Raw genomic sequence first — 14079 nt, forward strand, 5'->3', positions numbered from 1 at the left:
TCGGGCTGCATCAATCTGAGTTTATAGGCATTTTTTGTAAAGGTATATCCCGGTAATGGTGGTTCACTTTTGTTAGGTATCCTGTGACCGTTGTTGTTTTTATTATAGTCAAGGTCTAAGGTATTTACATTGTTTGACTTTATATGTATTTCTCCGTACAGTAGCATATGTGGGGGCACAGTTACAGATATGGGTGTGCAGAGGCACAATCATCTGGAGGTGGAAGTGGTTTCACATGCACACATAGTTGCTGTTACAGTTCATCTGCTCTGCAGGGGCTCTTTCCCGCTCTCATGCTGTGCTATCGGGTGTATGGCCTGTTCATAATCAGCTCAGACTTGAGCTACTACACTAGCCCTCACGTTGGGTTTAGAGGGCAGTGTTGGGGTTATGGTTGGCCGGGTTTAAGTTTGGGTAGGTTTCCTATTTTATTATTCATTTATTTTTTCCCTTTCCCCTCCCTCTTTCCCTTCAGTCATCTGGTACATCTCTTTACTTTCACATTACAACTTCACTCTGTAAATAAGCACTAACTCTAGTCTAACTCTAATCAAGATAGGACTAGTATGAGATTTCTGAGCTGGAATGTGAAGGGGTTAAACAATCCGGTCAAACGGTCTAGGGTACTAACCAACTTAAAACGTTTAAATTCAGATGTAATTTTCTTACAAGAAACACATCTCAGAAAGAGTGACCATGCTAAGCTAAAATGCCACTGGGTCACGGATGTTTTTCATTCAACTCCAAGACTAGAGGTGTAGCAGTGTTGATTAGGAGAGGGATCCAATTTATCCCGGATAAAACGATTACTGATGGGAACGGCAGATACCTGATTGTTCGCGGCACCTTATGTAATACCCAGGTTTTGTTGGTAAACATTTATTTTCCTAACTTTGATGATCCAAATTTTATGCAAGTTATTTAGCTCTATTCCTTCTTTAAACACTCATCTATTAATTATGGGCAGAGACCTCAACTGCATAATTGACACACTCTTAGACAGATCAGGCACTCTTTGTCACGTTCTTTGACCTCTCAAGCAGTATTAGATTTCATGTCCAATAATGGGTTGGTTGACCCTTGGCGATTTTATAAACTGGCTTCCAAGGTATTTTCCTTTTACTCTCATCCTCACCAAGTGTATTCCTGTATTGACTATTTTATTATTGACGGTTCCCTCACTGGTAACGTTGTTTCTTCAGATTATCACCCTATAGTTATTTCAGATCATGCTCCGGTGACAGTAAATATAACATTCTCACTGTTGCTGTCTGACGATGCTTTTAATAATTATATCTCGTTTTCAACGGATGAGTTTATTGCTATTAACAAGAATGATTCCGTTACTTCTTCTGTTTTATGGGAATCTCTTAAAGCCTACCTACGTGGACAAATCATATCATACACAGCATATCTAAACAGATCACATAAACTTAAATTGCAAAATTGGATGACAGAAATAACTGAGGTTGATAAACTCAATTCAACAAATCCAAACACCCGCGTTATTGAAATGGCGCCTTGAGTTACAAACTGAATTTGATCTCACCACAACAACTGACGCTGAGCAACTGCAAACACGTAGTAGTTATTATGAACATGGGGAAAAACCCTCAAGACTTTTGGCCCACCAACTTAAAAGACAAACTTCACCTCGATCAATTTCCCAAATTAAAGATTCACTTGGTGCATTATGGTCTGATTCACCATCTATAAATGCTGTCTTTAAGTCCTTTTATTCTACTCTCTACCAATCTGAATCCCTCTCCGATGATACCGAGTTGCTTTCATTCTTTGACAGTCTGGAGTTTCCCTTCTGTGAATACTACAGCTATACACATTCTTGATTCGCCCTTAGACTTGGAAGAGATTTCTCTCTCAATGAATTCTATGCAAACTAATAAAACACCTGGTCCTCACGGCTTTCCCGTCAAATTTTTTAAAAGATTCACTGATGGGTTATCTCCTCTTCTTCTCGATGTGTATAATGAATCCTTACTATCTGGACCTCTCCCTCCTACTTTTATGGAAGCATCCATATCTCTCCTTCTGAAGAAAGATAAGGATCCCACCTCCTGTGCTTCATATAGACCTTTGTCACTCCTAAATGTGGACTTTTCCTAGTGAAATTATTGGCTTTACGTTTGGTCGCCACCTCTTTTTTAATGTCCGCACCCTTTTAAATACGATTTTTACGGAACATTCCTCCTCTTTTCCAGAAGCGATCATTTCCTTAGATGCAGAGAAAGCATTTGATCGGGTTGAGTGGGGTTACCTATTTGAAGTTTTGTGTAGATTCAGCTTTGGAGAGACATTCATTTCTTGGATTAAATTGTTGTATTCTTCCCCCATGGCTAGTGTTCACACCAACTGTGTCCGTTCTACATACTGTCCACTTTCACGCGGGACGAGGCAGGGGTGCCCGCTATCCCCCTTGTTTGCCCTCGCTATCGAACCCCTGTTGATTACACTGAAATCTCTTTCATCTTTTCGTGGAATTTTTCGTTCTGGAATCGAACTGAAATTATCTTTGTATACCAATGACTTGTTGCTATATGTGACTGATCCAATAATTTCTCTTCCTCCTATTATGTCACTCTTGAAGAGGTTTGGATCAATCTCAGGCTATAAAGTAAATTTACAGAAAAGCAAGTGTTACCCTGTAAACTCACTGGCTTTATCACTTAATCAATCCACTTTTCCATTTAAATATGCCCCTGCCGGGTTTAGGTATTTAGGGATCCATATTTCTCGAACTTTGCCCTCTCTTTTCCATAACAATTTCTCTCCTTTGATTGATAAATTGAAACTGGACTTACAAAGATGGAGGTCTCTCCCCTTATCACTTATTTGGAGAATTAACACTGTAAAATGAATGTTATGCCTAACTTTCTTTGTCTGTTTCAAATTATTCCGCTACTTCTCCCTAAATCTTTTTTTTAAACATTGGATCAGCTCATCATTTCATTTATATGGGATGGAAAGATTTCCAAAGTGAGGAAATCCTTGTTGCAGAGATTCAAATTTGATGGGGGGCTCGCCCTTCCTAATTTTCTATTCTATTACTGGGCAGCTCATATTCAAAAAATCTTGTTTTTGCTCCATTCCCCAAATTAGCTGCGGGTTCAAATTGAAACTCACTCCCTTTCTTCATCTTCAGTATCTGCACTTGTAGCTTCCTCCTTACCTCTCAGGCTTAGTCCTCTCTACCCTTTGGATTTGGATTCAATTTAGGCGCCACTTTAAACTTATGTCACCATCATCTTTGCCTATATTGGAAAATCATTTATTCCCACCCGACCTGAATGACACTGCTTTTATTGCTTGGCACAGCAAGGGTATTAAACAAGGTTAAGGCTATCGACAATGTGCGGGTAAGTGTACCTTGTGCAAGATTACAATTGATTCAATTTAAAGTATTGTACAGAGTTCACCAATATAAATCTCAGCTATCTAAATTTTATCCGAACACAACCAACAACCAACAACCAAGGAAGAGGGTAAGCGCACGACTGAGTTTGTTTTACTACGCTTGAAGGAAACACTCGGTTTGGACTGGCTCCCTTTGCTCGACCGGGCACACCGATACTTCCATGAGAGAGAAGAAATTCTAAGAAAAGCTGGCCAAATGAAACGGCTGACCACCGCAGAAGGTGATAGGATCCGTATTCAACCGGACTACACCCATGCAGTTGCCAAGCTGACGGCAGGATTCGGTGAGGTGAGGAATATGCTACGAGGCGGTGAGGGAATTCGGTATGGCCTGTGGTACCCGGCAGAGCTGAGGATAACGCTGGGGAATGTCGAGTGTTCATGCTTCAAGGATCCTAAACTGGCTAAAGACTTCATTCAGAAGAACCTGAAACACAAACCGTGACTATGCATGCGTTTCATGAGGGGCTACATCTGAATCACAGCGGTATGTTGGCTTAGTGCCAAGTAGACTTTCACCCTTAACAGTAATTAAGATGGAGTTAAAGTTCAGGCGCCTGAGTTTGATGTACAATTTTAGTTCAGTTTCACAGTTCTCATTTAATAAGGGTAGATGTATCTAAGGCGGACTCTTCTTGAGATGACTGATTTATTAGCCCATTAATAAGGGGAGTAACCTTAGGAGGGATATTAAATATAATCACGGTTATCACGCACAAAAGTATACAAGTTATCCATGGGAAAGCGTAGTATTTGGACTGTACATTCATAGAGCTAGACAAGTGTGGGATAATATTTGAATTTAGCTGCACTACCTTTTACACGGTTATTTTTATAGTTCCAGTGTGGCTCAGTTTCATAGGGTAAGCTTTGATGGTTACTCATGTGTTGGGGGGGATACGTAGCCTCTCATTTGGGGAGAGGCTGGCGGGGTGGGATAACAATTTATACGTGGGGGTATATGTGTTTTTTGTTGTTGTTTTCTTTTCCCTTTCTCTTCTCTACTACGTAATCCTGCAGAGACCTGTTAGTATTTAATATATATTACAGTTATGGTAGTAACAAATTGGAATGTCAGAGGACTTAACCACCCAAGTAAACGGAACAAGGTGTTCTCACAGTTATTAAAACTGCAAACTGACATAGCATCCTGACCGAAACTCATCTGAGACCACAGTCGACGTAATAGAGGGGGCTTCCTCCAGATCTTTCACTCTGGACTGAACGCTAAATTTCGGGGCACAGCCAATCTCATTCATAGAGGCATACCGTTTGTGCAATCTAAAGTAATTTCTGATAAAGATGGTCGTTATATTATTGTCCAAGGGCGTCTTTTTAATTTGCCAGTGGTACTTGCATGTGTCTATGGTCCAAATTGGGATAATGCAAATTTTTTTAACAAGCTTTTTTCTTTGCTTCCTGATTTGAATACTCATCAACTGATTTTAGGGGGAGACTTAAATTGTGTTTTAGACCCTATTTTGGACTGCTCTAGTAATACAACCTGATCACTAATTAAGTCAGCTGAGACCATTAACACTTTTCTTCAGGCATACTGGATGCCTGGAGATATAGAAATCCGAATCCGAATTAACAGAGTTTGATATTCTTTCCACTGGAGAAGCTGAAGATCCATATCTTAGATCTCGTCAAGAATTTTTTTTATGAGTATTGGGAGAGGGCTAGTAAACTGCTTTGCCATCAGTTAAGGCAGTCTGCACAGTTGGGTCTTATATCAGAGATTGATACACTAGAAGGGATAATTACGGACCAGATAGGCATAAATATTCATTTTAGGAAATTCTACGAAGACCTCTACACCTCTGAAAATTGCGATGAGTTACAGTTGGCTGCGTTTTTTGACAACCTCGAGATGCCAACCATAGAATCACAAGATAAAGTACACATCGATGATGACATTTCAATAGATGACATCAATCAGGCAATTAAAAAGATGAAGAGCCCCTGGTCCAGACGGCTTCCCAATTGAATTTTTAAAAAAATTCTCAACTAAACTAGCCCCTCTGTTGCAGGAAGTATATATGGAGGCACTAGAGCGAAAATCTTTACCGCCTACAATGACTCAGGCCACAATCTCAGTCATTCTTAAAAAAGAAAAAGACCCTTTAAAATGTGAGTCATATTGGCCGGTGAGCTTGACCTGCTGCGATCATAAGATATTAACCAAAGTCTTAGCTAGTAGATTGGAGTCAGCAATACCCACAGTGATACACCCTGACCAGACCGGGTTTATTTTAGGGTCGACAACTCTTTAGTAATCTACGTAGACTGTTTAATGTAATGTATTCATCAAAATCTATACTTACAGCAGAGGTTCTCCTATCTTTGGATGCACACAAAGCTTTTGATCGGATAGAATATAAATACCTCTGGAAACTTTGGAAAGGTTTGGATTCGGCCCCAGTTTTTGTTCTTGGATCAAAATATTGTATACTACACCCCAGGCCTCGGTCTGCACAAATTATTATATTTCTTAATACTTTCATATTCATAGGGGTATCAGACAGGGATGCCCCTTAAGCCCTCTTTTGTTCAATCTGGCTCTTGAACCACTAGCAGTGGCCCTAAGAGATGCAAGCGAAGTTATAGGGATAGACAGAGGAGGCCAAACACACAAATTATTGCTGTATGCGGATGATCTTCTGCTTTATTTGGCTAACCCTAATGTCTCCATCCCTAAAGCACTAGGAATAAATATCAGAATTTGGCAAGATCTCAGGCTACAAAAATAAACCTTACTAAGAGTGTGCTTTTTCCAATTAATGATCAGGCTCAAAAGAGGTCATTCGATGCCTACCCACTGAAAATGACGCAGTACACTTAAGTATCTTAGAGTGACAGTAACCCGCAGATATAAGGATCTGTTTGACTATAATTTCAAACCAGCTTTGGAGAAAGGTAAACAAGACTTAAATCGCTGGTCATTGCTTCCTATATCATCAGGATTAACTCAATCAAGATGACTGTTTTGCTATTCAGGCTGTTGTTCCTATTCCAAACAATACCAGTTTTTATCCCCAAATCTTTTTTTTCGAGAGCTAGATAAGCACATATCTACCTTTGTTTGGAATAAAACTATCCCGCGGATAAGAAAGGCATTTCTGGAAAGACAGAAAGAAGATGGAGGACTAGCACTTCCAAATTTTATACAGTATTACTGGGCAGCTAACATCCATAAAATAATATATTGGGTTTCTACTTTCTCGGACAGAGACAGACCAGTATGGGTGGAGATGGAACAATGGTCTGCGTATCCAGTGTCCTTATCATCATTAGTATGTGCCCCATTGCCACTTAGCAAAAAACATCTTACCAATAATCCCCTGGTGTGTGGTCACCTTCGAATCTGGTCCCAATTTAGATCTACTTTTAGACTTGGACAAACTTTGCCATCTCTTCCAATCATAGCTAATGTGCTCTTTCCCCCCTCACTCATAGATTCAACATTTAAGCTCTGGACTAATAATGGCTTGATACAGATAAAGGACCTGTTTAAAGATGGTTTGTTTATGTCCTTCGAGCAATTAGGTAGAGAGTACAATATTCCTGGCTCACATTTCTTTCGATATTTGCAGATTCGTGATTTTGTTAGGAAGAATTTTCCCTCTTTTCCATCGCTCCCACATAATAGTGTGATAGCTGAATGGTTAGAAAGTGACGCATGTCAAAAGGGAGTGGTGAGTAGACTGTACTACGACATTCAGATGATTGCACACCCAACACTCAATCTCATCAGGGCAGCTTGGAGCAAGGATTTGGGTTATGAGCTCTCAGAGGAAATTCTGGCAATCGGCTGTCATGAGGATACATTCATCCTCTATATGCATAAGACATGGATTGCTTCAATTTAAAACATTTCATAGGCTCCATCTCTCTAGGAGCAAGCTTGCGAAAATGTACCCAGATGTAAATCCAAACGGCCCTCGATGCCTCCAGGCCCCAGCTAACTTGTTTCATATGTCTTGGGAATGCCCAAAGTTGATGGAATTTTGTTTTTCTATCTTTGAGACATTTTCATTTATCTGCAACAGAGAAGTTGACCCTTGCCCTGAAATTGCTATTTTTGGTGTGGCCCCAGATGAGGTACCAAGGTCATCTGCCCAAGCTGATGCAATAGCATTTACATCCCTACTGGCCCGCCGGCTCCTTCTAGTTAATTGGAAATCGGCATGCCCTCCTACGCATGGTCAATGGGTAAGGGAGACAATGTCTTTTTTAAAGTTGGAGAAACTAAAATATTCAACTAGAGGATCTGTTCAGAGATTTTACAAGGTGTGGCAGCCATTTTTGAATTATTTCCACTTGGAATTCCCCGCCAAAGACACTGGAGTTCACCTAGGTACGGAATAACTGTCAGTCTCTGTAAGTCTTACATATAACTATTAATTTGTCTGTTGTTATTAGTATTATTATTATTATTATTATTATTATTATTATTATTATATGTATGTTGTTGCTGTCCGGGTTGCTGGTAAATGTTATTATCGTCTTTAAGATTTCCTTTTGTTTATTATTATTATTTTACTACTATTATTATTATTATTATTAATCTTTTTCTTCTTTTTTTTCTTTCTTGAGTATGTCTTGTTGAATATATGATGTTTGCATTTAATACAAAAACCCAATAAAAATATTTGAATAATAATACACACAGATATACATACATATATATATACACACACACACACACACACACACACACACACACATACATACATACATACATATATATATATATATATATATATATATATATAGCTGCAGGTTTTAAAACAAGTGGACCTGCTGTTCTTTAAAGCAATGTAAAACAGTAGTATCCTTACTTTCCAAGCAGCTTGAGTGGTACTCAATGAAGAACTTTGTCTTGGATTTTGTCATAAGAGTGGCAACACAGTTCATGAATTTTATGGCACCCTGAGAATCTTTTGTTGGATCTAAAGGGGAAAAAATTAGGTTTATAATTCATTATTATTGCACTGTGTTTTGATTCAGCTCATTTCAAAGAGAATAACTGCCACAGTGAAATACAGACAGAAGTGACAAAAGCGTAGCTAATAGCTGGTTGCTGGCTTAGTATTTCATTTCATGTACAATGCTCATCATTGAAGCATGGATGAAAGGAGCTTCAGTCACAAAGACTGCTCAACTGGCTGGTGTTTCAGTAGCAACAGATTTCAGATGTCAGATTTCAGTGGTGGGAAAAACATAAACACTAATATACAGAGATGTGGAAAAAGTGATATGGCCATATCACTTCACAATTTTCTCCACAAGTAGGCAAGTGCACGTGTGGTATATATCAGGAGAACTATAAAGGCTTGAATGCTTTATCCCTACAATAAGGATGCCTTTTGCTAGCACAGTTTAGATTGGCACGGTTTAGGCTCCTCAGTGCAAATCAGTACAATTCCAGAGACATGTAGAATCTATGCCAAGGCACACTGAAGCCCCTCTGGAGGCTTGTGGTGGTTCAACAGCTTACTAAAAAACTTTAGGTGGCTTTTTTCTTTCAAATTGTCACCAAAATGCTATATAAACTAGCTATAAAAAGATTATTATTATTATTATTATTATTATTATTATCTACATATGTGTAATCTAACTGTAAATCATCATATAATTTAATTAAAATGTGTATGTTAAAAAAATAACTTGTAATCCTTAATGGTTGTAGTACCATATACACGAAAAGATGTCTTACCATTTTTTGAGACAAACTGTGAAGTTACACCAACATCAAATGTAGCAAATACAGGGGAGTGGTCACTTGTCATGATGTCAGTGGTGCATCCTGAAAGAATTCAATCATTTAAATTGAACAATAACAAGTAGTTCAGGTGTTTAACTATAAAGTGTTGCAGTATTTTCCACATCGCAAAGCACTGAACGTAAAATGTACTAACCATATGAGTGGCATGCCACATGCACCATGGGATAAGACTTGCGCAGCACACGGTCGCACCACGATGGTAAGTTATATTTGGTCTAGCAGTGAGACAAAGAAAGGGTATGAAGGAAAGTTTGCACGTATATTTTACACACACTGAAGTCTGTAAACCTCAATAGGTTCCTTCAGCTTACATGAAACCTCAGTACTTTCCATTCAGCTAGGGCTAGAAACAAATCTAATCTGATGACAGGTAATCAAGAGGGGAACGTGAAAGAGGCATTCAATATTTAAAAGGTTTGTAAAAGAGAAAAAGAGAATTACAAAGCTGAGACACAATACAGCTGTTGCAGCTTTGCCTGTGGTCTACAAAAGGGAAGCATAAATTTGATCTATTTAATCAACTGTAGTGTGCAAAAGTCTGCCTTCAATTGGTTTAATTTCTAGACAGCCATTAAATAAAAATTATTCATTCAAAATTACTCATCAGTGTGAGGATAAAGAAGAAAAAGTGCAAATTTAACAGAAAACTACATATAAAAATAATGTCATGATGTGGACCCTTCTTTGCCTTCATTGCAGCTTCCTACCTTTTTGGGTAAATTTCAGTTTAACAAGGAAATTTGCAGTGATATTTTTTGCACACGTCCAAAGTTCAGTCTTAAAATTTGGTAAAATGTTCTGCTTTTCATGATTTAAGTTAACCATATTCAGTGATGTTGAGGTCTGGACTCTATGGTGGTCAGTCCATTGCTCTAAGAACACTAGCAGCTTGTTAGTTTTGCAAATTCCTTTCCTCATTTTTGAGTATTTCTCAGTAGAGCCTTCTTGACAGCTACACATCCTTTCAGGCTCGTAGCGCCGAGCTGTCTTCTCACAGTGGAAGGATGGACAGAAACACCTGTGGATTTTTTCAGATCTAAAGCAAAAACGAATTTTTAAAGTTTTAAAATAATGATGTTTTAAGTACTGTTTATTTAATGGCTACAGTTTTGGTGGTCTACCAGGTTTTGTACAGTTGTCTGGAGCCCCATTCTCTATAGCTTATATCTTCACATTTTTAAAGTCTCCTGTTTATTTAACTTATTTTCCGTTAGGTTTCCCTTCCTTTTATATATCTGATCTCCTCAAACATCTCCTGAAAAATGAAAAACTACTTGGCTGTCTTGAGCAGTACTTGAACGGTAGTCTCTTTACTTAACTTGAGATGTATACGACAATGTATAAAAACGTTATGTACCCCTGTTGCTTTGGCTTTGGTGTAGGCATATCTTTCACGCGTTTCTCTCTCAAAACGATATGTTGGGGGGAAGGTGATCTCCTCTTCTTCTGCAATGACAAAGGAGAATGAGTGGATATTAGATCTTATTGTCCAACAGGGCATCAAGATCATACTTGACATATTCAATCAATTAAAGGCCATCTAGTAATTGATGTTAAGATCACAAGGCCGGGTTAAGGAAACTACAATAATATGAGTTGAATGATTTGATCTAAATTTCATTTTGGCTGTTTGGTCCAATATTCACAAATGGATTTGTAGAGATCAATCAAACAATTTCCACAGGAATGAAAAAAAAAAAGGTTAATAATGTTTTATTCACATTGAAATTTTGCACATTTTTGAATCAAGTAAATTCCATGCATTGCTTTTTGTCTTTTTGTTTCAAAGCACTACATAAAACTGAATTTCTTCTTTTGTACAGCGCATTGTAAGTTGATAGCTGACTCTGACCATAGTCCAGGAAGATGTTCCCTGAGCCCTTCTCAATGTTCAGCTGGTCTCGGCTCAACAGTTCCTGATACTGCTGCTGTTTGATCTTCGTCACAATGTTCTCTGCTTCCTGGAAAAAGCCAACAACAATGCAAAAAAGAAACGTCTCTTCCTGTCTGCTGATGTCAGAAGCTAAGCGAATAGGGAACTGCTTGGGGTTTCACACCCCAGTCACCCTCTGTGCTCCCTCAACCACAACAGCAACTTTTCTCTTACAGCAGTTCTCAAAAGAAGCATGAGTGAAAAGGCTTTGCAGACGAATGAGTTTATTTGAAAGCCTGTTGTTTTCCCAAAAAGCATTTGGATATTTGTTCCACCGCTCACCATGCTTGGAAACTAAATGCCAAACCAAGTGGCAGTTTACCAACAAGCATTTGCATTATTGGACCAGAAAGTTGAAACAGAAACAGAAGAGTGGGAGTCTATGTGGTAATGCTAACGTAAAGAAACTGATGTGTGAATTGTCTGACAGATAAATAACAATCTATTTATGGATAAGCATTATAATGTCTGGAAAGTTGTCATTTCTGATGACACAGGCTGAGGCAAAGGCTTCCTCTTGCCACATAGACAAACTAACTCCAAAACTGTTAGGACCTGTCTACAGTTCGTAGCCCAGGTTCTGTGGTAATTTCTTAAACAACCCCTAAAAACGTATTTGTAAAATAGTTCTGGTCCTAATTTCTAACTAGCTGTTCTAAATTAATCAACACAAGAACACCATTGACCAGCTCATAACAACTGAATTCTGTATTGCTGCCAAGTCGCTAAAAAGATTGAATGGACTGTTATGCTGCTTAGATGGACAACCGAGTGTACTAATAGCTAAAGAGAACACTGAGAAGCTGACAACTTATTTTCTTAGCAACTAAAATAAAACATAGTAGGCTAAACAGGGTAAAAGATAGCTAACAGGCTAAACCACTCCAACATTCATTTTCAGGGGCAGACCTAAAGTATATTAAAGTATTTACTGAACAATTTACTTTAAAACTGCAAAAAGTAATAAAAAGTAAAGTCTAAAAAGTCTAAAAAAATCGAAAAAGTAAAAAATATTGAACTTCGTTGTCTTAAATGCTTGTTTTGGTGAGATATTTCTCACAGGCCTATCATGCCTTACTGCTCTATGACCGTTTCAATAGTCTTATATTCCAGTTATGATTAAAGGTAAACTGTTTCAAAACTACTACATCTCTTCTAAAGTGACAGTGAAATACAGCTGGTACTAAATGAACACAAATGTCTGTCGTCTTACCCCTGGTGGTAAATCAACCCGGTAATTCAGATCTCCAAGCCAGAAGAGGTGGGTGAAGCGATGCGTAATGTCAAAAGGATTCACTTTCTTATCGCCCAGATTCAGGAAGCGTAGAATACTGATGTAGTTCTGATTCCGTCTAGCAAAAGCACAAACGTTAATTAATAAAGGTTTTTTTCCCAGTTCTTTCAGTTTGTAGTTCAAATGCATAAATGTTACTGTGGCTGACTGCAGGTTACCTGAACTTCTTTTCACTCCCTGAGGTCAAGTGACTGTTGACAAACCCAAATGAGGTGCCATTAAGCATAAAGGAAACCCCAACTGCTCCTTTATTTCCTGAGAAAGCAAACACAAATAAAGGTACTTGATATGCTGTCCTGTCATTTTTAATCAGGCTTCAAAATTAATCTTGATTTTGTTCCAAAGGGGTTGAGATCTACTGACCTAGAGCATTAGCTATTCCAGTCTTAACGCTGTCAGAGAAAACATGCGAGATGCGGTTCTCGTGTTCTGGCTTGGCGAGAACAACAATTCTTATGTTCCACAGCGTCTGAGTGGCTACCTGTGGTGGAATGAGCAATGAAAAAGTAAAGCGTGACTCACCACAAGGGCTAACAACGGAACCCCTTTCTCTCACTTTGTCCATCAAAAGACACAAGACACTGCTTTCTCAAGAAATGTTTGGTGTAATTTTAAAGATGGTTTTCAACAATATGTGTTGAACTTGCATGTGATTTTTCGACACACAGTAATACTGAAACTTTACGCAATTTAAAAGAGCCATTATTGAACCCAAGGACACCATACATACACTCACTGGCCACTTTATTGGGTACACCTACCTTGAATCTGCTTTCATTGTACATTTTGACAGATCCACTTACCGCACAGCTGCACTTTGTAGTAATACAGTTACAAACTGCAAACATTCTGTTACCCTGTTCTTTAATGGTCAAGACTGGTGACGTGATAGTGTATGTGTGCTGCACAGCGTGGATGTTTTAAACAGCTCAGTTTGACTGCTGTGCTGATAAAACTGTGCCACAACAGATGAACAATCTATAAATACAGAACTAGTGTAACTACGAGTTAACTGGACCTGATAAAATGGACAATTAGTGTAGATCAATGAGAAACACGTTGGTTTCTGTGAAATAAAAAGGTACATTCCTGCAATTGCAGTTCACTTTTTATTTCATATAATCATCATCAAGCTTCTGCCCTGCAATGGACTGGGGACCTGTCCAGGGTGTATCCTGTGACTGCTGGGATAGGCTCCCCCTGCAACCCAGAAGGATAAATGGCTTGGAAGATGTATGTGTATGTGTGTGTGTGTGTGTGTGTGTGTGTGTGTGTGTGTGTGTGTGTGTGTGTGTGTGTGTCATCAAGCTTGATAAACTCTGTATTGTAGTAACACTTATTTCGTTATCAAGTCATGGAAACAAAATGATACAATTCTTGAAATACCCAACAGTGCATTAGGGATTTTTGCCCTTGGTATTTTGTTGGCAGCCAAGCATTGATATACAGTGGGACCTATATTGTGAGAATGACACTCTAGGCCTTGTGGTCTACATATGTTACTAACTGCGGGTACACATGAGCGCATGACCAATGCATTTCAGTCAGTTTTTAAAAACGGAAAACAGCAGCACCTCTATGACAGGCCTTTTCCGTGAAGATATAACAAGGTAAACATGTTAGTATGTC

The 14079-nt window shown here is 38.7% G+C and overlaps 1 protein-coding gene across 2 annotated transcripts in view; it reads right to left on the reverse strand.

The window, feature by feature from the left end:
* inpp5d (inositol polyphosphate-5-phosphatase D) overlaps positions 1-14079 on the reverse strand; it is a 32244-nt gene that overhangs the window by 5172 nt on the left and 12993 nt on the right. For both annotated transcript variants that reach the window (XM_017698023.2, XM_017698021.2), the window contains exons 13-20: positions 12814-12931; positions 12609-12705; positions 12370-12508; positions 11076-11184; positions 10581-10669; positions 9357-9438; positions 9155-9244; positions 8277-8387 (exon numbers count right to left, since the gene is read on the reverse strand). In XM_017698023.2, the coding sequence (XP_017553512.1) occupies positions 8277-8387; positions 9155-9244; positions 9357-9438; positions 10581-10669; positions 11076-11184; positions 12370-12508; positions 12609-12705; positions 12814-12931 (835 nt within the window). The remainder of the gene's footprint in view (positions 1-8276; positions 8388-9154; positions 9245-9356; positions 9439-10580; positions 10670-11075; positions 11185-12369; positions 12509-12608; positions 12706-12813; positions 12932-14079) is intronic.

This window comes from Pygocentrus nattereri, chromosome 26 (genome assembly GCF_015220715.1).
Source record: "Pygocentrus nattereri isolate fPygNat1 chromosome 26, fPygNat1.pri, whole genome shotgun sequence".
Classification (NCBI taxonomy): Eukaryota; Metazoa; Chordata; class Actinopteri; order Characiformes; family Serrasalmidae; genus Pygocentrus; species Pygocentrus nattereri.